General features: G+C 39.9%; 1 protein-coding gene across 4 annotated transcripts; it reads right to left on the bottom strand.

Moving 5' to 3' along the window:
* Window positions 1-269: 269 nt before the first annotated feature.
* Window positions 270-26,548, bottom strand: HNRNPR (heterogeneous nuclear ribonucleoprotein R). 4 transcript variants are annotated; one of them, XM_040534652.1, is made up of 11 exons: window positions 26,174-26,422; window positions 19,920-20,085; window positions 17,564-17,682; window positions 17,042-17,149; window positions 16,242-16,355; window positions 7,956-8,132; window positions 6,104-6,239; window positions 4,819-5,024; window positions 3,997-4,146; window positions 1,723-1,844; window positions 270-1,533 (listed from the first exon to the last, which is right to left on the bottom strand). In XM_040534652.1, exons 1-11 carry the CDS (start codon window positions 26,246-26,248, stop codon window positions 921-923), a joined length of 1,986 nt encoding a protein of 661 aa, XP_040390586.1. In that variant the 5' UTR covers window positions 26,249-26,422; the 3' UTR covers window positions 270-920. The 4 variants fall into 4 exon arrangements, with proteins under 4 accessions (XP_040390586.1, XP_040390585.1, XP_040390589.1 ...); XM_040534651.1 differs by having other exon boundaries at window positions 19,920-20,088; window positions 26,174-26,321; XM_040534655.1 differs by lacking the exon at window positions 19,920-20,085 and having other exon boundaries at window positions 26,174-26,331.
* Window positions 26,549-27,981: the final 1,433 nt, after the last annotated feature.

The raw sequence follows: 27,981 nt of genomic DNA, 5'->3' as shown, positions 1-27,981 counted from the left end.
GATACATTTCAACAAATAAAAAGCAAAAAAAAGATTCGAAGTTAAATGCTGGTAAGTTACTGAACAGCAATTAAACAGAGTGCCCTTTGGGCTATCTGTAATTTCTCCTAGTTCAGACTGATGTCCACAGTGCTACATGTTGGAAAGCACAAGAAATTTTGCATGAATTTGATCACTCACATAGGCAGTTATACTTTGAAAACAATGTTTTTCGCAAGAATTACCAATGAAATAATGTTTTAGGACACAATTGAATTTGAAATAGGTAATGTTTTGAATAGATTTTTGAGTTTTATTGAAATCTTACATGAACAAGAAATTGGAAATACAATCACATCAAGGAACAAATTGCCACGGCTTTGACGTTTTAAGCCAAACAAATTTTGTAGGGCAGATTTTCAAAAAGGTGTGAAGTTATAACAATTTAAAAACACAGTTAACCTACTTCTAGGAATGCAAAACATACAATCATGTTATTTTCAATACAAGAAAACTTAATTTGTTGTAATTTCTTAAAACTACTAAGACAAAGCACTAGCTTTTACTTTTATGTACAGCATACTCCTATGTAGTCTATCCCAAATCCAAAAAAAACTGTTCAAAACCAGAAGTTCTGCAAAATCATGATTGAACAGTGTGCCATTCCTGCTTTTAAACTGCTAAAATGAAGCCTAAAATGGTAAAAGCATTGAAACCCCTTATGGAGTTCAGAAATTCTGCAAGCCCAGTAATGTCCAAGTGCATTTATGAAAAAAGAAAACTAAGAGACTCGAGTATATACACAAGAGTGATTCTTCAGCCCAATACAAATGGCAGCCAATTGCTACTGAAGGATGAAACATTAAGCCAATTTTGTTTTGAAGGATGTAGAGCTATAGCCAATTCTATGTTTCCAAAATTCTCAATCCCTCCTCACTTGTCTACTTCCACTGCTGCCCATAAGTATCCTGATAAAATTCCTGGTTGTCATTATTGTAACCATAGTTACCGGCATAGTCACCACCTTGCTGGAGCGGCTGTTGAGCGATGGGTTGGGAGCCCCAGTTCTGCTGGTTGTTGGTCTGACGGCGCTTGGAATCAGGCTGGTTGTACCCATCTGCCTTTCTCTTGCCTCCTACGTTGCCCCCACGGTTGCCCCTGGCTCCACGAGCACCACGTCCTCTCTGCTGCTGTGCAGGACCCCCTCTCCCACCCCTGGCTCCTCTTGGTGGTCCCATGGGTGCCCCCCTCTGTGAATAGCCAGCTCTACCTCTTGGTGGTGGTGCTCCCCGCCCCCTAGGTGGTGGAGGGGCACCTCTCCCACCCCTTCCTCCTCCTCCTCTTCCTCTTATAGCATAGCCATCATCATAGCCGTAATAGGGATCTTCATAGCCACCACGGTAGTCATGATAGTCATAACCATAATAATCATCATAATAATCTTCATAGCCATAGTAATCTGGGGGATAGCCATATCCACCTCTCCCTCCACGGCCTCTGCCTCTAATAGGAGGTGGCATGCGAGGTGGAGGGTAGTAATAATAGTCTTCATACCTATTAAGAAAAAGAAACATGCATTAATTTATCTTGAAAAATCTCCCAAAATAAAGTCCAAGTTTTCCCTTGTTAATTAGCAATACACAACATGGCGAAAAAAGTGATTCAGTTTCTTCTGAACTAACTTGCATTTCACAGCAGAATTTCACTCTGCAGTATTACAGTATTGCAAGAATGAACACTCACGCAGTACTTCTGGAGGCCTGCCTGGCAGCCTGACGTTCTTTCCTTTTCTTATCCGGTGGCTTTGCTAACACTATTTCAATTTCTTCCCCTTCTATTTCTTTTCCATTCATTTCATTCATAGCCTATATGAAAATTAGAAGAAAAATATAAAAGACTCATTTCCATTCCAAAGGAAACTAAAAAAAACTTTCTGAAAGAAACCAGTTGGTTGGGCTGTTGCAGACTGAACTACGTTCTGTACTTCATCTCTGTACTCCTTGAAAGGATAACATGGAAGAATTCCGTTTAAGTCCCTCTTTGCTCACCGTATATTCTGAGGCAGCATTTCTTTAAAGAATACTCTCCTTGTACCATAAGGTAAAAGAATCTCAAGCTATACGGAGCATCATATTTAAAAAGTGACAGTGTTATATCTGATTTTTATGTTCCTAGATTCCCTAAATAGTTCAGGGAAACGCTGAGAAAAGTTCTCACTACAAACACTGACATGAACATTCAGTGTACTTGCAAGACAGGTAGAACGTGTACACACACAGGAATATATTTTTTATATGTTGTCTTCCTAGCTAGTTGAATGTAATGCATGAGTGTCTCTGGGGATATCAATTATTTTGACACTCAGCTGACTGAACAATGAAGAGATTTGAGGACACACACTTAAGCGGAAAAAAAGCAACACTGAAACCTGTTTATCTTAAGTGAGGCAACAATCCTCAAGAAAAGTAATGGGCAACACGCAATTTGCGATTCTTACTTTTATGTAAAAAGATAATATACATACACAAAGTACAATTAGGCCTATGCCTTCCTGTTCTTTACCTGGAGTTATCTACCTTGCATTTAATATTTCTGGGTACTAATATATGCATTAACAAAGACTTCAAACATCCTCAAAAACATTAAAGATAGTGGTTTATTTACTTGAAAGGAGCTATGATTCCAGTGCCTACTGTACTTTCAGTGAGCCAATTCCATGCATTCTATACCTTAATAATTCTTTCATTAAAAAACCGATGACATACCCATACACAAAAATGACCCACAAAATTCACAAAACAATTTAGCGGCCATAAACTGGAGTCAGACATGGCAGATGTAGCAGTATTCTAGCTTATTTCAGAGATAGAGCAAATGAAATGCAGTTGAGCATCTATCTTCTCATGTGCCACAAGAGGTTTCTAGATGCTCAAGTGTAAAAAAAAAACCAGAACATTCAGAAGTAAGACCTAGTGGGATCAGGCTGGAGGCTGTATAAAGACATACTACATGAAAACATGTCAGTAGGTGTCACCGACTTACCCCTCCTGTCATAGAATCAGGCTTCCTTACCCTTTCTTGGACATGGTCTAAGACTATCCAAACTGACTTCAACATCATTAAATGAGTGACATTGATTCTAAATCCAAAGTCAGTGTATTCTAAACCTTATTTCGGTAGACAGGAAATTTGTAAGCAATTAAATGGTTACAAAATGCTTAATACAGTTGAGCAAGGAAAGATCCTTTGAACTATGCAACCACAGACACAATATACACCATACTGCTCAAGAGACTCCAAGGTGTAAAACACTTCCTCCACTACCCTGTTGCCTCCATGCCCTATTGCTTTCAAAAACTAAAAGGGGAGTAACTTCTATAGAATTCAAGCCAATGAAGTGCAATCAGTATAGACTAATGTATCTAAGACCAGTTTAGAAGGCCAAAGAAAGACACCTTCAAAACTTACATTAACCACCTCTAATGTTTAAAAAGGTATTTAAAATAAACCTTCCAGGGAGCATGCAGTTTGTTGGTGGTTTTTCGCCCCCTCCCCCCCCTTCTTTTTAAATAGTCTACATCAGAGTTGCAAGTACCATTCTTCTCCCTTTCACAAGATACTTTTTGAGCTACCCTGCAAGTTCTGTGCAGTATTTGTCATCCCCACAGCTACACACAGCCTTTAAATAGGGGTCTTTGAGAGACAACTGATACCTTCTGTCAGTGTTTCCTCAGAAAAACTGTCTAGGTTGATCTTTTTTTCATCTTCTCTAGTCTCTCCTGCATTGGTCTATACCTCTTTTCCAGTCTACTTGTTAACGTGCTACAGTTTTGGCAAGTTTCACATCCTCCTAGCTAGTGAAATCATAGGAACAAAATTATTAGTGTTAAAATTCTCATAATGGAAGCCCTATTACATGGGCTCATCTTAAGATATTTATTGTTAATTAAATTTCTAAAAGCATCAGTACATAAACTGCTGACATCTAATTTATTTAGGGAAGAATAATCAACCTACCTTCACTGCTGCACCTCTGTCCTCAAAATGAACAAAAGCATAGTCCTTTAATTTCTTTACTCTTTCCAGCTTCCCAAATTCAGAAAACGATTTCTCAAGAATTTCTTCCGTCACAGTAGTGGCCAAGTTTCTTACAAACAAAACTTTCACCTAGTGCATAGTGAAAACAAAAGCTATAATCTTTAAAAGCCAACATGAAAGTAAACTAACATTAACCAATAAGATGTTATTCCCTTATTCTATGCATTAAGGATTTGTCCAACCCAATGGTAAATTCTGTACCCATTTCCAAAAAAATACAATAGTTTTATGCAGTTACCTGTATAAAATTCCTACAACTTCTCTCCTTCCACACTTCCCCTCCATGACCAGAAGAATATCAAGAATATCCAACAATGACTTTCTGCTTCTGGGAAGCTACAAGTCCCAGTAAAAGTTTTAGTAATAGACCTCAAGAGTAGCAAAGAATTATTAGCAAAACTTAGGGAAAAAAGAGCACAATGCTGCACTTCAGCTTCATGTCACCCTGAAAAATGGGGTTAAAAGATATCCACCTAGTAGACATCAGCATAAGCAGAATGTAGAATAACCATGTACACCATTAATTTAAAACGTGAACAGAACAGCAAGTTCCTAACGTGTTACACAGGCAAGTGATTTACAGTACTCAGACCATACCAGTTTTGATGGCTTACTATGAAAGTGTCCTCTAACTTCTTTCTGCTCCCCAAAACTAGCACTGCTCAGCTGGACCAAATCTACTGCAGCATAAAAATAATTTCTCCCAAAACAGAAGAGAATCCAAGACCAGGTTTTACTTACCTTTGCCATGACTTCTGGATCAGGTTCCTCTACTGGATCAGCCCACTCTACTGTCACAACATTTCCCCAGACTTTTACTTTCCCACTCATCAGGCGACGTCGAGCTTGTGCTGCTGACTTGTGATCTTCATATTCCAAGAAGCAGAATCCTCGATTCTTCTTTTTATCATCAGGTTGGTGATACAAGATTACATCCACCAAACCCTCTGAAAAACATGTCTTTAGTATTGAGCTTTAAAAGGCGAGAAGAAAAAAATCTAGAGTCTACTCTCTAATGCATTCACTTTTTTTTTGTAGCACACATCCTCTGAACTTAACACCTGAAAGAGATGGGGCAGGGGCATGAGAAACGGGGAGGAGAAAAAAAACATATCCATCCAATTTACCAAGAAACAGGTTGCCTACTAAATGAAATTCTCCAGAACAAACTTACCTCAAAACTATGTCCAAAAAACATCAACATGAACAGTTCAAACATTGTCAATTTTCTATGTTTTACCATTTTTACATTTGTGAAAAGCAGTCAGCAGTAACACGTGGCATCTCCCCTGTCTCAAGGGGAAGATGGAAAGAATTTCTTCCATCTCTCTCCAAAACAAGGAGATAACGAAATGAATATTCACCTTCTGTTTTCACCACTTCCCTGCAGTACTTAAAAATAGTAATCCTAAAAAAGAAGCAGTAGGTTAAAACTCTCCTACAGGGCAAGAGCAGAAGATCAAGATTTCAACCTCTCAAACCAGACGCATCCTTCTTGTGATAAACTAGTTTCTCTTCTTCCTACTTGCTGCAGAAGAACTGGGACAAATTAATCTGTTATTATTTCTACAGTAGCATTCTCTCAAACACTTTTGTATTCCCTCCTCTATCATTCCTTAACATTTGGAGGAATGATGTTTGCTTGAGGCTCTCCAGAAACTTCTCAGCTGTGAAAGTAGAACCTACTGTAGATCCAGTTACAAATGCAGAGTCTTCAACACTAACCTACAACTGATGACAGAATTAGGACTTCCACCACCATCTTTCAGAGTTCATTTGTGCTGTTTCCATCCCAAATTGTAGTCTTACAACAATCATTTAAAGAGCAGTAAAACAGACATTAGTCCCTTCACACTCCACCACAAAGTATACATGATATATAAATTTTCTACCAGATATAAAACTTGGAAAGTAATTTGGAAATAGATTAAATGATACCTGAGAGTCAGTCATTTAACTATAGATACAAGAGAGGTTCAGTGGTATTTCAGGATCAGTGTGACAAACCTATTATGAAGTCCTTTACCTGTGACTTTACTAAACTCTTCCAATATGTTTTCCTTAGTCTTGTTCTTTGGAATTGACCCAACAAATAATCTGTTGTTTGCCACAGAGATGCATACTCCAAGGTGCTTCCCAGGACGGATTTCATAGTTGTCACACTGAGAAAAGAAGAAGCCATTCACTTACACTACCCGATACAAAGTGGATGAAAAGATCCCCCAAACCATAAAATCAGCCGTTTTAATATCTACTATCTTTATACATAGCATATGGAATTCACATTGAATCAAGTACTGCAGTCTTAGAAACTTTTGTTGTTTCAATGTTCACTTGAGAAATTGATGTACAAGAACAATGTGCAACATACAAGCTGCATGGGGTAAATTAATTCACCTACTGTTTATCTCAGACTTAAAAGCTATTCCTAGACAATGAGTGGTGACTGTTTCCTGTGCTTGGAGTCAACATCAGTCATTGCTGCTGTTACTAAAAAACAAATGCATAGAGTTATAGGTACCATGAGTTCTTCCACTTCAATTGCTTTCTTAAACATTAAGCACATTTGCTTCAAGACACTAAATCACTGTGCCATCCCATCTCCCTTCCCACTCTTATAAAAGGGACTTTTTGGGCCCCGTAAGTGCTAGGCCTCTATAAATTTAACTTCTGAAGTTTTATTTTAGAAGCTTCCCATAAAAAAATAGGTTAGCCCGCTTCTTCATACTTGTACCCACAGTTGTATTACTCTGAACAACTGATATATCTTTAAAGGCAGGAGAGTTCAACATTTAAAAAAAGTTAAGAATTCAAGTCATCTTTGTCTTGGGTAGGATTTTTCAGACAGGACCTTGTGAGACAGAACTCTGATTGCTAGCCAGCTTCTGAAAAATCTCATGCTTCTGTAAATTTTTTCAGCTGTTTTTACCCTAAGTGTGACTTCGGCATATAGCTAGCAGTGCAATATCCTCAGAGACCTTCATATTCAAGAACTAGAACAATGCTAAGGTACTACAGGCTATCAAATGATCACTTTAAGGATTTTTTTTTTTCAGATTTTTGCTTCAGATAGTGATTCGTATCACTACAAAACTTTGTGTTCAACTGCCATGAACTTAATCTGAATCTGTTTTTCAATGTATATTTTATAAAGCCGTTTTACTTAGAATCAACCCCGCTCCCATTGATACCTACACATCAGAAGCAGCAGAACGCCTGATGCAGAGAAACTAAACTTCAAAATTTCACGTTTATTTTCAGTATTAAAAGAATCTTGCTTTTCCTATCAAGGCTTAGTTTTCCTAAAAAGTTTAGCACACCCCATTTTCCTTTCTCCCAGTAACCTGGGGAAACTATTTCACCTAAATACAAGTCTGACCCCATTACCAGACAATGTTAAGGTGGAAGATGTACAGGGGAAGGGAATCCAGATACAAGGAATATATTCACAAATTCACTTAATTGGTGTAATGGAGAATGGAGGCCAGTCTTTCATCACTGGTGCAACACTTGATACATCTCCTGTCACTTCAGGATCTTCCTCCTCATCTCCCCCAATCAACAGAAATTTAAAGCAACAACTCTGAGCAGCTTCAACCTAAGAGTTAAGTTTCAGAACATCTTTTTTCTTTCTTCAGTGTCAGAAACTCATATCCACCATGTTCACACACAAATTCAGGAGTAAACAATTTCAAAAACAGTAGACTACATACAAATCTAGTTTTAGTTTGATATACTAAATCAAGGCAGGAGACTATTTAGGAAAAAAATATTATGAGTCCATCGATGAATGCTTTACAAACACCTCACTGTTTAACAGATTCCCAACTTGCTTACAGTTTACATTATCTCATCCAGTCTGAAAAAAAGTTACTCACCAGTTTGACTGCTTCCTGAGCTGCATCTTTGCTACAAAAGGTAATAAAAGCATAACCTCTGTTTTGACCAGAAAGAGGATCCATCATGAGGCGCAGATCCCAAATTGGACCGGCTTTCTCAAAGAGTGGTACCAATTCATCTTCATACAAGTCTCGGGGAATCTTACCAACAAAAACCTAAGAAGGAAGAGGACACTTAAAGCTTTTGCAGAAATCCAAGTTTATTTTTAATACTTCAAAGTTCCTGGGAAGGGAAGTAAGTAGGTTGCAGCAGAAACCATCACAGCAGAAATGCTGTAGCCTTCACTAGGGACAACGTTGTTTTATCTCCTACTAAAGTCTTCTGAAGCCACAGTGTTAGGACTAGATTTTACACATGGAAATGTGGCTTTGTAATTTGTATATAAAAGGCTGTACATCTCCACCAGTGAAGATGAAAACAGTTCTTACCCTGTCATAATTCTGGCAGTTAAAGACCTTACAGACTATCCAGTCAGGTGTCCTGTAATACTCCAGGCCAAGTATTTCCTTGCTCTTGAAATATTTTCATATCATTCCCTAGTCCAATCTTGATTAAGAAGTTAGAGATTGAAAAAAAGATCCTTAATACGTTACCCCAATGCACATTTTCAATTTTAATATACACTGTAGTCTTATTTCTACTTGTTTCAGCTTACGCTAGCTGAATGCTATACTTGTCTAAGAAAAATTGAGAATTCTTATTTTTCTTCCTTATACAGTGATGACTATTAAACTTTGCACAAGTTTTTGTTAAATAATTTAGTCTGTTTAGCTGAGATATAACTAAAAAGATTTTTTTCTAGTTCCAATATTTACAGATATTTGCTCATTTGATTGTTTTTAACCACTAGTGTACCAATTATAGTACTTCCCAAGCATAGCACTACAACAGTTACACTAGTTTTTATCCAAGCTGACTTAAACATGTAACACTGCTTCTTCTCAAATGTACTCTAGAAAAAGGTTCTAAAAACATTTTAGAACATTGGACATTAAAGTGTGCCTTGCGTTGGTAAACAAAGCTGTCCATTTTTGCACATCGCGGTTTTAACTCTATCACCTAAGCATTAGTTGGGCCTTCAACTTTCACATTAAAAAAAGATCTCATAGAAGTTAACCTCATCCATCTAGGTAAAGCCTTGCCATAGTCTCAGTCTCACCTGAGAAGATCTGTACTGAAGGCTTAGCAGACAATTTCAAAACTAAAGAAACTACGAATGCCCAGAAAAGCATTGATATGGACAAACCCCACAAGGAGAGGGCACTGACTGGTTCAAGAAATGCAGAACACATGATTTTCTTCCAAAGGAAAGCTAGATCATTCACATGTTTCTTTACATTACACAGCTATTTCTGCAATTCAGTTACCAGAACATTCCTTTAACATAGCTTAGGCTCTCCACTTCAGTATGAATGCCAACTGGCTATGATCTATTTGCTACTGAGGAAAAAGAACGTATTTATTATACTGATCATAAGTTTAAATTCAAATCCAATAGGCCTCCTTTTCAGGAAAAAATCAGAAATCCCTGCAATAAATGTTTCCATTGGCATTACTTGGAGCGTTCCACTCCAAAACGCATGCGTGCTTCCATTGTAGTATCACTTTCATGTCTTTAAAACTGGCACAAGACAGGAACTCCAACTTGCTATTAAGACTGCGAAATTGTCAGCTGAACTGTCCAATCTACAATGCTGAAAGCTTCTCCGTCCCCCTTTCCTTCTGGTTTCTTTGACTCAGTCTCTTATTACCTCCAAAAACTTGAAACCAGCATCAATTCAACAAGATTGCTACTAACAGTTCAGGTAATATTCTCCAGTAGCTAAGATGATCAACAGAATTAATGATTTCCTTCTCTTACATTCATACCTGACCTATATTCTGGAATAACTTCACATCTGTATCAGATTGACTAAATGTCTCTATGGAAATAATGACAGGAATTTAAGTGAATTTGCCTTGAGCCTGTAAACTTTAATGCATTAATGAAATATATGATCAGACAAACACCAGGTGAACATCTTTCAAGTGTGAGAAGAAACATTAAAAAAAGTTACTTTAAAAAAGTTAAAGATCGGTCAACAAGCTTGGAAAGAGATTCTGAAATACTAAAGAATATAAGTATCATGCCTTATTTCATTTTTCAGTTCTACAAGAAGACTGCAACAGAAAAGCTTCAGAAACCAGCATTACTGTTGAAACAAAATAGGAGATCTTGTGTAAGCAGGATGCAACTGCATTGCTTCCATGCTTTGAGATCACTGACCATTGGGCAATGCCAAGCACAAATACAGGCTGGGTGAAGAATGGGTCGAGAGCAGCCCTGATGAGAAGGACCCATGGATGTTGGTTGATGAGAAGCTCCATGTGTGCTTGCAGCCCAGAAAGACAACCATATCCAGGGCTGCATCAAAAGCAGCGTGACCAGCAGGGCAAGTGGGGTCACTCCCCTTCACTGCTCTTGTGAGATCCCACCTGGAGCCTGTGTTCAGCTCTGGGGCCCCCAGCACAAAAAGGACATGAACCTGTTAGGAGCCCAGAGGAGGCCACAAAGATGATCAAGGGGCTGGAGCACCTCTCATGTGAAGACAGGCTGATGGAGTTGGGGTCGTTCAGCCTGGAGAACAGAAGGCTTCAGGGAGACCTCACAGCAGCCTTCCAGTGCCTAAAAGGGGCTACAGGAAAGCTGGGGAGGGACTCTTTGTCAGGGGTGTGGTGATAGGACATGGGTAATGGCTTTAAACTAAGAGGGCAGGTTTAGATTAGATATCAAGAAGAAACTCTTTACTCTGAGGACAGTGAGGCACTTGAACAGGTTGCCCAGAGCAGCTGTGGATATCCCACCTCTGGAGGTGTCCAAGGCCAGGCCATATGGGGCTTTGATTAACCTGGTCTGGTGGGAGGTGTCCCTGCCCATTGGAGGGGGGTTGGAACTTGATGATATTTAAGGGTCCCTTCCAACCCAAAGCATTCTATGATTCTTTAATTAGACTTACTTTTTCAAGTTTTGCTTCCTGAAGGACATATAACAAGTGTTTTAAAAGACCAATTATGAAAACAGTGCTTTAACTAAGAAGTATTTCATTTTCATGAACTATACAGAGCATTATTCAGGGGTGTAATCCACATCTGCACTCTTGATGATGCATCCTTCAGTTATTTCAACAACTGAGCCTCTTCTGCTGCCACTGCAAACTCACAAAAAAAGAGTCAACAGCAGCATCATTAAGAGCTTCTTCAAAACTTCATCTCCCTGTAACAGTGCTCTTCATGTGCTTTGCAGTAAATCATTTCCAAATGGCAGATTTAAGCGCAAATTAATGTAGGCTGCAGGACTGCTTCAACTCATCCATATCTACAACCGTCATTAAAAATATACTGAAGTAAACAAAAAAATAGGGTAGTGCAGAAGCCTTTGAACCCCAATAGTTTTTCCAGAAGAGCAACATTCCATTTGCATACTACATCCTATAGAAGCTTTGTCTAGTTCAACTCCTGCTGAGTTTATTTTACCATTGGTTCTTACATTAGGAAGTTACTATGTTATCTGATTCTTCCCATTCAATTTATTACAGACAAAAGGAGTTTTAATTGCTCTAACATTCCCACTAAGGTAACATTTTACAGACTGCAAGATAGCCTCACAACCCTTCCCTGGCATTATACAAATACTGACCATGCATCCACAGCATAGCAGATGGAATACCAATTTACCCTCAGAAAGCTAGAGGTAATTTTACATTTTTTAAAGACATTTGAAGATTGTGTCCATCATATTTATCCAATACATTTCAGCTCTGAAAAGGATACGTAACCACTCCTACGTAAGAATGTGTTTATGAAACAGCTTATATGCAATTGTCTTAGTATGGTATGAAGAAAAAAATCTACTTGCAATATTTTTGAATTTTTATTTCATATCACTGCAAAACACTGAAATAGAAGTCTGAATTTAGGAGTAAGACTTACTTTACCTGGATATCTGTCAGTAAAACTAAAATCAATGCAGCAATCAGTATAGACTCAAGTCAATTACTCACACTAGAAGTACTGCACTGATTTAATTTAGGGGGTGGGAGGGAGGAACAGGGTACTTTCTACTCCACTATGCTAGGCATAAGAAGAGAGCTGGTATTTTACAGTTACCAGTGAAGTCTCCTGTTCTTCTAATCATGCCTTGAGATAGTACATTCATTTACACCAATAGCTGAAGGATGGAAATGAAGTACACATCAGTCACTTCCTTATTTCATTTTTTTGGTGTAACATTAGTCTGGACAGGCAGTATGCACACACTTCTATTGTTATGGCTTTGTTGTTGTTTTTTGTTGTTTGTTGGTTTTAAACACTGTCGTTTTTATAAAGTATTGCAAAGACTTTTCAGTTTTCCTGAGTTTAACAGCTAAAAGGTCTTCCATCAGCACACTGAAAATCAGAAGAGAAAACTTATTTGCTTAACAGATTAAAATATGTAACTCAACCTAGTTAGACACTACCTCCACATTAGACACTAGATATGTTTGTTTTACCACCCAGCATTAAGCAATGAAAACACTGAATGCTTGTCTCATTTGCATGAAATCATCTTGAAGTAATGGACAAATGACTAAAATTCCTTTTGTTCCTCATATCTTAAATAAGCTCCTACTTACAAGCTTTTGCTGTGCTGGAAAATAAATATTTTTAACATTTACTTTTCTTGTCTGCACTTAATTTCAAAAGTTACTGAAATTACTAAATAGAAATTACTACTATCTAGGCATCCTCCTATTTTGCTGAACATCTGGTTTTTAGCCACTTAGAGTTCCCAATAAGACAACTTAAAATTCTGGTTATTTATACAAAACTACTCTAAGAATACTGAAAAATATTTTTTTCAGCATCACTTGTATATACACTTCAGTGCAGTGATAAACTACAATTAGCATGGAGAAAGCAGGCCTAAGACGACCCTGATGTACAGTCAGTTACTATCTTCCCATTTATGGATCCATTCTATTTTTTCATCCCTTCAAAGAACTGATTTTTTACTTCTCAGAATACGTAGTATTTCCTTTAGAAACCATCCTTCCTGTGACACTAAAGCATCTTCTTGATGGTAAACACAAGTTTCAACATTTACAAGGATGCAAAAATAATCTATAAACTGAAAAACAATAAAGAATTTAACCATTTTCTTAAATCTAATCTGATGGCTCCACAACAACTCCTGTATCAATGGTTAGTCAAAAGAGCATGACTGAGAGTTTAGAATGAGCTAAAAGACAACCTGCAAGTGACCAAAGCCTTGCCCTGCAGAGAAGGGCTTGGGGAGTCTGGTAGACATGAGCTTGACATGAGCCAGCAGTGCACGCCTGCATCCCAGAAGGCCAACCGCATCCTGAGCTGCATCAGAAGAGGAGTGGCCAGCAGCAAGGTGATCATCCCCCTCTGTTCTGCCCCTGTGAGGCCCCACTTGGGAGTGCTGTGTCCAGGTGTGGGGACCCCAGCGCAAGAAGGATGTGGATCTGGTCCAGAGGAGGGCCATGAAGATGGTCAAAGGGCTGGAGCACCTCTCCTACAAAGAAAGGCTGAGAAAGCTGGGACTGTTCAGCCTAAGGAAGAGAAGGCTCCAGGGGGACCTCGTTGTGGCTTTTTAGTACTTAAGGGGGGCTTATAAAAAACATGGAGTGACTTTTTGCTCAGATAGTACGGGGGGAATGGTTTTAAACTAAAAGAGGGGAGATTTAGATTAGAGGTTAGGAGGAAGTTCTTTACTCAGAGGATGGTGAGATACTGGAAAAGATTGCCCAGAGAAGCTGTTGGTACCCCATCCCTGGAGGTGTTCAAGACCAGGCTGGAGTGGCTCCTGGCCAACCTGATCTAATGGGTGGCATCCCCGCCCATGGCAGGGGGTTGGAATTAGGTGATCTCTAAGGTCCCTTCCAACACAAGCCATTCTATGACTCTATGAAATGCACAGTTCAAGCACTTGTGTAACCAAACTAAAGTCTGCCTGTAGCCTGTTAGCAAGATGCAGATTCGTTCATGACCCTGAATTTCTGGATTTGTGTAGTAACTAGATTGTGTCCTTTATATATTTAAAAAAACTTTAAAATCCTTCTGAACACCTTGTCTATCAGAAGAAAAAAAATCTTACAAATTTTAAAGCGCAAACAAAGCAGCACAGTAGATAAGCAATTATCAATATTTTCAGATGTAAATGACAAAGCCAGTGTAAGTAGAGAAGGAAACATTCACATAACTGCCTGCATTCTCAAATAAATGCCTCCATAAATGTCTAAGTACCAACATTTACTGAGTTCACTTTAAGCAAAATGTTTTTCATTGGAACAGCAAGTCTTTAAATAAAGAGGATTTATTAAGTTATATTATTTCTTATTATTTTCTCCTCCAAGCTTCCACACCTTAACTGCTTTGTCCCTCTTGCAGAATCTCATCCCCAAAAGATCCAGCTGCTCTTAAAGCCCACCCACTTGAATAAATTGATTAGGCTCACCCACAAAGTCCCTTCAGCAATTCACTGTGACAATCTGCAAGTGTGAACGTTTGACGTGCCCAACATCCATAGTTACTTATCAATACCTTGATTTTACTGCACTACGTTCAAATACACCTTGAAAGAGTTAAAATCAGTTACCACGTAAGGAATTCCACTTTAAAAAAACACATTATTCAATGCATAAATATTTACAGTAAAAGAGACCTGATACATCTGTTGGAAAAAAAAGTTTACCTAGTGTGTATTTTCTTGGTATCAGTAGCAATACTTGGGTATACTTAAAAAGAGGTTTGCCGTTGCCAACATCAGTGATAGCTCTTTGGAATTGACATATCTGAGCAGGCAAACAGCTATGAGAATTTTATTCATTTTGTTTAAAATAAGTTTCCAACAAAAATTCACTGTCACAGTCCTAAAGGATACATGTGGTGTCTTTACCCACAGTATTAGAAGAGAGGCTTTTATACTCCTATATAGGCAAAATTAAGAGTAAAAATATATATGTACACACACCCCACCCCACACTTTGTTCTGGAAAAAATGCTATAACATCATACAGAGTCATTTTTGTTAAAACATGGTCTGTGTACCAAATCAGAATATCATGTTTAAAATCTTGATTACTGACCCTCATAGCCCAACAGCAAAAGACTAAATTAAACTGCTGGATGCTTTATTAACGCAAAGCGTTCAGCATCTCAACAAGCCAAGCTGAGCAGTAATAAGTCTTCAAACCCTCCAAAATGCCAGCATTAATTTGGTCAAGGTATGATACTTGTAACTGGTTGGCTGGGCTTTGCTACAGACTCTCATGCTGATTCACTGGAGAAGCATTTACATTACCTTACCTGAGTTTCCTCAAGTTAACACTCCTACCAAGCTTCAAGAAACTTATGAGTATAAACATATATCCTTAATACAATTAAACACAGCCAACTTTTCAGCTTTCCTGTGACTTCCTAAAGAGACTAACCACCACCAATAGGACGAAATACTCGAGTTTGCAATCAAGTGTTTTCAGTCATTAGACAGTACAATTAAATAACACTAAAGAAATATCATCATGTAATCACCCTAAGTTGGTTAAATGGACTTCTAAACCACCTTTATGAATATAGAAACGCAAAAATTTATAAGAAATAAGCTACATGAACTCTTTTAATGTGGTAGTTTCACTATCACACCATGAAATTAAGTATGCTTTTGTATAGATTGAAGTGAAAGCAAATAAACAATTCATAATACCGAGCTAAGTTGTCCTCTTCAAAATAGGTAGATATATTGAATAAAAAAATAAACAAAGGTATTGAATAAAGATACTCCAAAGTCCTTTCTGCTTTTAGTACATTGCATGAAAGTCTTTGTTACTGACATTCAAGTTCTATTTAAGTTGTAAACAGAGTCAAACACTTTTCAGTCATGCTTTTGCCTATACATTCAGCTAATACCTATGTTAGTTACTTTTTAAGCTGTGAACCATAATCTTTAATTTGTATGGTGAAGTCCAACAATTTCATCATCTATTTTATTTTAATAAATTGAATGTGGCCTTCCCCTGTATATTCCACCTGCTTCTTCCTCTCAACCTATTACTTTTTTCCTGCAGAATACGAAGGCCTAAGACTGATCAAGACACAAACACAGAAGAAAGCTTTCTTCTACAATGCTTAAAACTTTCCTTTATGATTTCTTTTATTTTCCAGTATATCTAACATATTAGTTTGCATAAACATACCAATTAGATTAGTCTGTATATACTAACCTCTGTTCCAATACCAGGCTGAACACCAGAATATACAGTATCTGGAGGAGGGCCCCCATACTTCCTCTGTCCTGTAGTTACATCCAAAGTGTAACCAGTCCTCTCTAGCAAAGCCTGAAAAAAATTGTCACATTAGTTATATGAAGGAGGGTAGTGGGTTAAAAGTATAAATAATGAGATAAAGTGTCATAAGAAACATTTCCTTATTTGCTTCTTGCCACACTTTATATATACCACAAGGTATATATGGACATACAGAGCCTACCAAGAAGTGTTATAAAACAACCACCACAAACAAAATTTATTTCATGCTGAGGTCACCAGAAACAACTTGTTTTCCTTTTCCCATTTCACTCTACAAGAACATACGTAGCACCCCAAGAACTTCAGAACACCAAGCAATTCTTCTCACCCACTTTGTATTTAGGTTTTGCACAACAGAGAAACTATGAGTCTCGGTGTTAGTGTATTAAGACACTATCTTGTTGAGATGTCCGACTAGTCTCATAGTAGTTTGAGCTTGCAAAAGCTTTAGAGTAAGAAGACAAGTAAGAATTCTCAAACAGATATCAATATTTTGACAATCCTTACATAAGTTCACGCATTTTGGTAATCGTGTAGTCAGGTAGATCTGCATTTCAGACAACAAGTACTCTTTTCAATCTTTATCTTTCATACATTCCTTGAAGCTAAGTATGAATATACTTGTCCAAGTAGTATTAATGCTTTTTAAGTACATTAAAATTACTTCAACCTAGGTACATATAGTACAGAATAAGTCAGTATTTTCTAAATGTTACCTTGATCTTTGCTTCATCTGGTCCCTTTGTTGATTCCTGTACTTTGCTGCCTTGTTTCTCTCTTTGCCTGTAGGTCTTCATAACTCCACATAAAAATGCACTTTTGTTCTGTAGATACAATTTACAAAATCATTAAATCGTGGGTAAGAAAAGCCCTGGAAACGCACCGAATCTTACACTCCATACTGTGAAGTCACTATATCAAGCCAATGCAGTAAACAACGTATCAAAAGAATTCTCTAGAAAAATAAAACAATTAATTGAACAAGCTTGTAAGACTGGAATTTCAGGTAGTATTTTTACCTCATTTTCTCAATAGCACTCATTTTTATTATCTATGAGCTTTTGTTTTGCACTCAAATACCCACACATTTAGGGCAATTTTTACACAGGCCTGTGATATGGGTTTGAAACATTAGAATACAGGAACAAAGACTTTCTAAGTTTTAACTCTCCTCCTGCCAGTAGTGCCAGAACACTATTTATACTTATGTGCTCACACTCTTGGAGCTCTCACCTTACCTGTACATGCGACAGGTCACTTTCTTTAAACTGCTGTAATACAGAGAGGGCTCCTTCTTCATTAAATTCCCTAAGAGCATCAATTGCTCTTTCATCAAGATCGACATAAGCTACCAACCCTAAAAGTTAAAGATAAAGAAGTTACAGATTTCTATTAAATTTCATACAAACTAAGAACTATGCAGTCTGCTTTTAAAGTCAAAAAGTTACGTTCCATAACAGAGTTATACATTTAATATAATTACATATACCTACACAAGCATATGAAAGAATATGAGTACAACAATGAAAAAAGTTAAATTAAAATGTATATACCTAAGCATTAATTGAAGTGCAAGATTACATCCCATGTGTAACAGCTTTCTAACATTTGAAAATCCAACAGTAAACTCTGGCTCACTTCTAATGATTTGGGTTTTGTTTGTTTGGCATTTATTTTAAGTTTCACACTTCATTCTCTTGAATGGAGCTGTTCTACAGTAAGCTGACGTGAACATTACATGTATCCTACTGCACATGAAAAAGGAGCTACCTAACTGAAGGTTAAACACTTACGAAGCACTACAAAATATTAGTAAGTAGAACAATTTGTTCACTCTTTCCTCCCAACGTCAAAAAAACAAAAATCAGTAGACTTCCTGTGTCTAGAAATTTATTTTTTAACACTCATTTTGTTGCTCTAAGCAGCTTAAGAGCCAGAATTTTAAAAAGGTATTATTTTGAGCCCTGCTGTGTACCCGAAAAAGTTAACATTAATTTTACAGGTACAGACTCCCCCAAGAAACATTGGACCAGTTCTGAAGCACTTTTTCTGTTTAAGGATCTTTACAGGTTATTTTTTCCCTTTTACAATGCACTTGCATAAGCTGTGGAGTGTGAGAACTATAGATATTAACATTTGCACTTTTAAAACCACACACAGCAAAAATACCAAGAACTCCACACACTTTGCAACAGCTTGATCTCCAGAATACACAATTATTTAGCTACTGCTTGATTTCAAAAATGCAAAGTAGTGCCAAGCCCAAGGACTACATTTCAGAAGTGATCCTGCATATTGGAAGGCACCTGTATCTTTCAGGTAAGATCTCAGCAGATTAAAAATCCCAAACTTCAACCCCAAATTTAGCTCTAGTGTCAGAAGTAGTTTTGTTCACTGACAAACCCCTGCACAATACAAGTATCTTCAGTGCATTTAAGGAAGTATGAATGTTTTCAGGTCACTCATGCAATGGAATTATACTAGGTAGTCAGGTTCTGGGCTGAAAAGCTTAACTCCCTTGAGAACTCCTCACAACACAACCTAACTAATACGCATATTAGAGCCCCACAAGTTCCTCTGCCCAGGCATTTACACCTTCTCTCAAACCATCAAGTGCTCATCATCATGACCCACAGTTAGAAAGTGCATATCTAAAAGCTGGTAAAGTCTTGATGAAAGCTCACTGTGAATGACTTCCAAAAGACATCATCCACGTGATCCAGAATGTCATACTGATGATGGTAAGATATTGGTTTTGAACTGCCTTCATTTAATCAGTGGAATTTTGACTCTTTTCAACAAAAACTATCATATTGCCACCAAGGCATTCAAGATAAGCTCATAAAGCAGTTCTATTGCTTCTTGTACATCTGTTCACAGAACGCACTCTAAAGAGGAGAAGGAAGCTTCTGTCTAAAGGACAAAATAATAAGGGTGGACAGGATGTTACAAAAATAAGATAGAAAAAAAAACTTTGCATATAAAGAAACCTTCTCTATAGCAGTTGCATAGACCACTTGCTACCAGCAAAGCATTACTCCATTTGCTAGATAGCTTAGTCCTTGACTTTGTTAAAAAAAGCAGTTAGTATCAAACTGAACTTCTCAGTGTAGTAACCAGGATGGATTAAACTGTCCACTCAGAACTAGAGAGAACACAAAATCCACAGGCAGACTCAATTCAAATGTAGTCCCAGGCAAGACAAGCTAGTTGCTTCCCTCACTAGGTCACCTATCCAGCCTTTGAGTGTTTAAGAACCACTGTGCGGAGTTGACAGTAGAAAAGTAAAAGCAAAATGATGATTTGAAGAAAAAACGTACAGTTTAGTATGCTCAAACATACATCTTTATTAGACAACTAAGAAGCTAGTGCTCTGTGCCCTAAAGCAACTAAGATAACACATACAACGCTAAGGATGTGTCAAATAATTAGTCAATGTAAAACCCAATTTGCCTTTAGGGAAGTCAAAGTAGCAAAACATTCAGAGCTACACAGATCAAAACCAATGTATTTTTAAACCTTAATCTATAAAAATTTGAAAATGGTATGCCCTCACTTTCATAACCAGTCAGAAACAAGAAATGCATATTATACCTGTCTGAAATATTTCATCAAGTCTCTCTGCCACCTTCTGTGGGAGGCCTGCCTCTATCAGTGTCTTGTAGTGTTCTGTGTGAGTTACACTGGAAGTATCCATTGGTTCTTCCTCTTCTTTTAACTGTACCGCATTACCATTCACCTGATTAGCCATTTTATTATGCTGCTGGAAAAAATTCAGGAGCTATATTACAATAAGCCAGAAAAAAAAACTAGTTTGTAGGACAATGCATGATTTATCTAAACTAATTTGTATACATGCTGCAAATGACCTCTATCAAAAGTTTTATTTAATACTTTTTGGATGCAGCTGATCTAAGTTGCAAAATAAAGTACAACCCTTAATACTGCAGAAAATGTACATGGAAGAATTTACTTTCTTTTTTTTTTTTTTAAATGTACTTCATGTACATAACAACGTCTACACTTCAGATTGTCAGCAAGTTAACTGTTTACCATAGCAGCTAGAATGTACTGGGATACGATAACAACATCCTTCAGAGAAGAATCAGAAGAGCTAGTTCTATTTTCATTTCCCATTCCTCTACTTTTAAAACAATCATTTAAAATTCAGTGAACACACGACCCTGCAGGGTAGCTTAACGTATAAAAATGTCAATACTTGTTTGCTAATTTTCACTTTCTTGGCTTGTTGCCATGTCTTCCTTCAAACCCAACATACTGCGTACAACTAGCCAAACGCTTTCTCACAACACTGTCAGAGCTCAGAAAGGGTAGGAAGAGAAAAATTGCACTATCAAGCACATTAAAATTTCAAGCTGCAGAGCTGTTTCCATGCTTTCAGTTTTACTCAAATAAGAGCTCTAAAAATCACCGGTACTTTAGAATATATAACTTATTGGTTTAAAAGGAAGTCATGACTGCAGCATCTTCATTTAAAGACTTGCTTTCAGAATTAACAAACTGATTGCAAATATGTGCACTGAAAAATGCACAGCTATGTTCAGACAATTCCAGTGGGCTTTGCCCAATTCATTAAAAACAGTTTCCATTTCTCAATTAGCCAGCCAGCTGATATTTAGTACTCTCAAATAAAAAGGTTGACAAAAGACAAGTCAACTACCCAGCAGAGAACATTAGGATGATCAATTTAAGTTCAGAAATGAGATGAGCCTCAGGGTTTGAAAGATAAGGAAGAAGTCGATGATCAGCAGTGAAATGATAACCAGATAGACATATGCAGCATGGCAAGAGCAATGCAATTAAGTACTGGAATACAGGTAAGAAGATTCAAGAACAGTTTCTTGTTTTTTGTTTGTCTTTTTTTTTTTGCAGGGTGGGGGTGAAAAGGTGTTAGACTCTGAAACCCTAAGCTATTTACTATGCTGAAAAAAACAAGTCTCCAAAGACAACCACACCTACAACAGTCCTTTGTATACCCATCCCTTCTAGATGAGAGTTGGCGAAGTTTTTGGAAGATATCCTATGATGACTTGCAAGCTCGAGCAAGAAAAAAAAGTTTTTCTTCAGGCAGAAAAGTAATGATTTTACTAACTGTCTTGCCTTGAAGGGCAATTTTAAAGAGATAATACAGCCTCATGTTGTTTCTTTATCAGTTGTCACTTCTTTATGTGATTAGCAAAGAATAGATACAAAGTCTTTTATAGCTACATGGCATATATAGCTACATCCTGTTTCTTGACCCAGAGAAATTGCTTTCTAACCAATTCAGTTTGCTTCAAAACAAAGTTAATTACTTAAAAGCAACCACGACTATAGCCTAATCACAGAATAAAAAAGTTACCTGAAGACTACAGTAATGCTTACCTATCGTTACAAGTATTAACTGAGCATTCCAAGCACTAACTGAAAATCAGGTTTCTATAGGTATGTATACAAAAATTACGGAAAGAAAAAATCAACGATGTCTGCTTGATAGACTGCCACTGTAGTGACTCAAATTTGAAACAGTACAGGGCAAAGGGGTTTCGTTAAACTGAAAATGCTTCAGGTCAATCATTCTAAATCCCTCTTCTCAAAAGTGAGCAGATTTTTGTTTTCACCTCCTATTTGCCTTATAAAAATCTGTTACTTACATACCTCTGTACACACACACACAAACAGGAACTGTGAAGCTAAGCAAAGACATTAACACAGAAGTATTTAAAACAATTACAAGTACCTTCTGAACTTCAGTGATTTATGGTCCCTGACCATTTGCTTTTTTTGTGAAACCAGATTGTTTACAAGTGTCACATTCCGTAAGTTTAGCACTGCTGAACACATTCTCGGACTTGCCCATAACTGAACAAAAGGCTGACAGCTATACTGTGTCAGGTAGAAACCCCTTATCTGCAGTTCAGTAACTCAAACCCATGATAGACAAGATTTGCAGCCTAATGGCATGAAAAGATTATCTACCTTCATCACAAACCAGTGTGTGGAGCTGTATCTAATGCCTAAGCATCAGATTACTACACAGCACCACAGCTGATCAAATTATTTTCTAATTAGGTTTTCAGACAATGTAAATTAAGTCTCGGCATTTTAATTCACTAGCTAGATGGTTTACTTTTTGCTTAAGAACTAGTATCCTCATGAAGAACTAAATTCAAATGTGTTCTGCGTTCCCCAGCCATTAAAGTTCAGTTTAGCTGTTCAAATTTCAGCTATTTCCTGTCCCAGAAACTTAACTTAAAAAGACTTTCTTAAAGGAATTTTCTCTGGAAAGTTTTTAAAGTGACATAGCTGTCAGAATATTTGGGTCCCACCAGCATCCAGAAGAAATGTATTTTTCACAGTTATAGTAAGAAATTCCCTGCTGGCTTCACAAGCTTGGCCAGAAATCTGAGGTTAGGAGGACTTCACATCCTGTATGATCACCAACAAGCAAAATTACATCTCTTACACCACTGAAATCCTGACTCCGAGTTCCTTAGAGATGCATGAGTGAAAGTCATAGCCGTAGTCATCTTTCTCAAGACCACTTTGCTCTCCCTCCAGAGAGCATCAGCTACATGTAGCCATCAAGTTTGTTTGTTTGTTTTTCTGACTTAATTAGTAAGGAAAACACAGAATGATTTTAACAACACTTTTTATTCTCCTCTAAAAACTTTTAAAAGCATATTAAAGAAAAAGAGGAGCATTATCTATGTTTGTATATGCAGTGTTGTCCACGTGGCTCAGCCCACACAAGCCACACAGAAAAGCACGTGCATGCAGGTAGAAGTGACAAATACTTTACTCTGATATACATTAAATAGCTCAAAGAAAAGAGGGAGACTGGTTGAATTGCAAAGATTTTAAGTGTTGATTATAAGCAAAGAATTATGTGTATTAGTATGTGTGGGATATGCATTTGTTTTTAAAACATGCAAAAATGGATGAATTTAAAACAGCATACACAAAAACAGGCTTACCAAATAAGCAGCAGTAAATACATATTGTGGGCAACTTTACAAATGCAAGGAGAGTTCCACTGGTACCTGAAACAATGCCTAGCTCCACCATCTCCGAACTGCAGAACTGTGTGTGCAAGCAGGGGGTGTTGCGAAGGCTGTCTTGTTTTAAAACTTCACACAATTGTTGACACATCATTGTCAACAATGTTTTTCTGAAGTCCATGAACACTCAGTTATATCAGAAGTACTTTTAAGCCATCTACTACCTTTCACTTGGAATTTCTGGATCCTGCATCTCAAAAGATGAATTTGCTAAGTGTCTAGACTCTTTTTCTTTTAAGCATAAGACAAGCAGAAGGTTAAAAACTACAGATGTTTCTCAATTAGCCAGAAACAAGCTTATTTTCATGCCTAAAACAATAAAATAAAATGGCTCATATTTATTTTTTCCCTTTGGAAAAAAAATAACTCAACACACACCTGAGCCCGGCAGTGTACAGCATCTTGAAAACAGAAGCTTAGCCTGAGAACAACAATCACTGGAACAGCCATGAGGTTGCTATTTCCTGTATTTCATACCACTCCTCCAGAGGTTGCCACCCACAGACTAAGTATAACTCTAGCCAATTAAGTACAACTGCAGTCTAGTTAACTGCAAAAATGTTTAGTAACAGCTTAAATGAGCAGAAATGGCAACTTCTGGCAGAGGAAAAATACTGTAAACTACCATAACCAACTTCATAGTGATTATCTATCAATGCTGTTTTCAGCCTTCTGCTGTGTAACGCCTGATTTCATGAAGTAACTGAACTGTACTTGTTTAGCTCAGATGCACTGGAAGCATAACTGAGTCGTGCACAAAACTGCACCAGAGTAATTCCAAGTTGCTTATGTTACTATCCCTGCTACTGAATACATTTGTAAGCCTGTATTATCTGTATAATCTATAAGAAACTAAAAATAACATTGGGGTATTACTCTTTTTTGAAAGGTTTTTTTTTTTTTTTTAAGTGAACCACAGGAAAATGTAAGTAGCCACTATAAAGTTGTCTTATGCTTCAAGAAGATTTTTGCCAAAACAGGAAGAGAAGAAGCACACAAGCAAGTGGAAGGTAAGAACTCACACTAAAAAGACTAAACTGGGAGCTTATTAAAACCTCACTTGTTCATAAAAATGGGAGCATACCAGTAACTTTTATGTGAAAGCACTATTGCCACTTCTTTTGTACCATAGTTTATTCAACCACAAAGTACATTTTTACAGCTTATATGTTTATTAGCATTAGTTATGAGAAGACTTGTTTTGAAGTTATTGTCCCCTGAAAAACCTTTACATATTAGCCAGTTTCCAGACCAGTATTTCAGTGGCAGACGACCTTTACAACAATGAGTAGTTAGCACCCTCATCCCTCCAGCACTTGAGTTCTCAGCCCTTCCCAATCCATAAACCTATGGAATGAAAAAAAAAATCTGAGAACCTCCATCATGATGCTGACCAAAAGACTAGCACAGCCCTGACAGAAACTATGCTTCATCTACACAAGTATAAGCAACCTCCCCATCAAGAGGTAACTTTACCACAGAGGACAGCAATGGGCACATCTGTGCCATTAAAATACAGCTGCATGAGTAGCTACAACATGTTGCTAACCTAAAGTATAAAACCTCGCACATCCTCATTTTTAACTGGAGTTGGTCATTTATAGCTTATCTGGTAGGTTGGGTTGTACAGAACAACCTTCATGGCACTCCAGTTCAAAGCAACATTTCAACAAAAGTGAGCGTTGTTCTCATGAGTTTATCCCCAAGGAATTTTTCAGACCTTTGTCTAACGAAGGAGGGAACGTTGCTTCTCCTGACAAAACTAGTAAATGCAGCATTAGCAGGAGGCTCAAGTATTATACCAAAGCGATCGTGTTTGGACAGAAAACTGAGAATCGCTACTGCTGGGATCCTCTAGCAGAGTGTAACGGGCCAAGAGAATCTAAGCAACTTTTTTCAGAGAGTCATCTAGCACAGCTTATGCATATGATGAACCACATTCAAAAAATCAATAGGTAAGCAGGCTGTTAAGACCCCGTAACTAGAGCCACATTTACGAAATAAAAATAACAACAACATGTTTCAAGATATTTAAGGGAAACTTTTGCAGTTTTGGCAAAGACCTCTCTTAAAAGATCGTTATAGGAAAAACAACGTCCTAGCGACACACTTCTGCAGAATTTCTCCTTTCGCAGCACTAGGTGAGGGGCACTCTCTGAGAGTATTAAGAGCGCGCCCGGGAGCTCTGAGAGCAGCGCGGTTCTCGTTCCCCACAGCCCGCTGCACCGCAACCACCGCTACGCCAGAACCGGAGCGCGCTGCGGCAGCGAGGGCTTTTCTGTCAACGCCTCCTTCGGCCTCCCTCCCGCACCCGGCCGGCAGCCGCGCGCCCAGCCCGTCAGGGCGCCTCAACCCTGACAGCTCCGGCGGCCGGCAGGGGACGGGCCCTGCCCGCGCAGGGGACGCGCCGCGGCCATCCCCGGCAGGGCCGCAGCGGGGGCAGCCTCCGCCCGCCACCGCGCGGCCCCCCCCGTGCAGGGCCCAAGCCGGGCCGCCCCCCCCCGCCGGGCCCGCCCCCAGTGCCAGTGCCCGCGCGCGGCCCGCCCGCCTCCCCACCCCTCCCCCGGCCCGCCGCGCGGACAGGGCCGCTCCCGGCGCCGCCCCCGCCCCGCTCTCTCCTACGCGGCGCGAGCGCCCCGGGCCCGCCTCCGCCAGGCCTACCCCGAGCCCGCCCGCCCGCCCCGCCGCCGCCGCCGCCGCCGCCGGGCCCCCCCCCCCGGAGCCCTCGCCCCCTTTTCGCGGAGCCCCCCCCCCCCCCCCGCGCGAGGCGGCCCCCCGGGGACTCACCAGAGCGGGGCCTGCGCGGCGCAGCTCGGGCCCAAGCAGCGACGGCAAATGGCGCGCGCTCCTCCTTCTCCTCATGGACGGCGGCGCGACCCCGGCAACACGCGGGGTTTCCCGGAACTGTTTCCAGGGACCGCTGCTTCGCCCACTCAGGACCTCCCGTTCGAGACGGGCGGCCGGGCTCGCCTATAAGAAGCGGGAGGCGGGACCCGCCGTCGCTGCCGGAGGCCAATGAGCGGGAGGCGCTGCGACCAATCGCGCGGCGCCTTCAAGCCGGCGCGCCGGCAGGGCCGGAGCTGGGGGGATTTAAAGGGGCAGCGCCGCTGCCAGCCGCCGAACAAAGGGAGCGCGAGGAAGGCGCGGGGCCGCCCCGCCCCTGCCGTGCGGCGCGAGGGCGGGCGGCGGCCGGGCCCCGCCCCCGCAGCCGGAGCCTGGAGCTGGGGGGCCGGGCCCGGGGCTGTCGCGGTCGGAGCCCCGCCGAGGCTCTGGCGGCGGCCGCCAAAGGCGGGAGCGGGGAGGGGAAGGTGGTAGCAGCCGGCGTGCGTGTCCGGGCACGCGTGGTTCTGGTGCCCGGCCCCGCTCATTGACCTGTGATCAAATGGAGCTTGCTGACTGCGCCCGGTTGGCTTGGTCAGGCTCCTGGTGGGCGCAGCCTTACAGGATCACAGAATCGTCCAGGTTGGAAGAGACCTCCAAGATCACCCAGTCCAACCTCTGACCTAACACTAACAAGTCCTCCACTAAACCATATCACTAGGCTCTACATCTAAACGTCTCTTAAAGACCTCCAGGGGTGGTGACTCAACTGCTTCCATGGGCATTCCAATGCCTAACAGCCCTTTCGGTAAAGAAGTTCTTCCTAATATCCAACCTAAACCTCCCCTGGCGCAACTTTGGCCCATTCCTCCTCGTCCTGTCACCAGGCACGTGGGAGAATAGACCAACCCCCACCTTGCTACGGCCTCCTTTAAGGTACCTGTAGAGAGCGATAAGGTCGCCCCTGAGCCTCCTCTTCTCCAGGCTGAACAAACCCAGCTCCTTCAGCCGCTCCTCGTAAGCCTTGTTCTCCAGACCCCTCACCAGCTTTGTTGCCCTTCTCTGGACTCGCTCGAGCACCTCCATGTCCTTCTTGTAGCGAGGGGCCCAAAACTGAACACAGTATTCGAGGTGCGGCCTCACCAGAGCCGAGTACAGGGGGACAATCACTTCCCTAGTCCTACCAGCCACACTGTGATGCGATAAATACACAGTTATGTAGGAAAACCTCTCGTTGGAGTTGATGGTGTTTCCCCTAAGCCACAAAGTGTTGCAGGGTCTTCCATCTTAGCCCGCTGCTGCACAATGCGAAAGTGAATTTGTGCTTGGCTGGGTCAAGCTGAGTCCCGGAGCATTGTGTGGAGACAGTCTGTCCATCCAGGTGGACAGGCCTTGCGTCTGCTAAAGAAATAGCGGTAGCTCTCATACCCTCAGAGAAGGGCCTTCAAACTCTACAACAACAAAACAACTCTTCTGAAGGCTGTGTGCACCCCTACTGCGTATTAAGTACGCATATTTCCATCGTTACTAACATGGAGCAGGGATAAAATTGTATGTGTTAGCTGATGTAAATAAAAGGAACTTTTTGGTCCAGAAATCAGAGGCAAACTCAGGCATCAGAGGTGTTCAGTCTATCTTGCTGAACCTGTCTGGTGGCAGGCAGATGTGCTGCTTCTCTTGTGAAATCTGCACTACTTGTAGGGCTTCCATCTCCAGGTCTGGCACTGTTGACAGTTCCTTGCTGATTGTAGGGTCTGTTGTCATCCGTTCTTTAA

Source organism: Cygnus olor, chromosome 23 (assembly GCF_009769625.2).
Source record: "Cygnus olor isolate bCygOlo1 chromosome 23, bCygOlo1.pri.v2, whole genome shotgun sequence".
Lineage (NCBI taxonomy): Eukaryota > Metazoa > Chordata > Aves > Anseriformes > Anatidae > Cygnus > Cygnus olor.
This window is presented reverse-complemented; position numbering and strand designations above follow the sequence as displayed.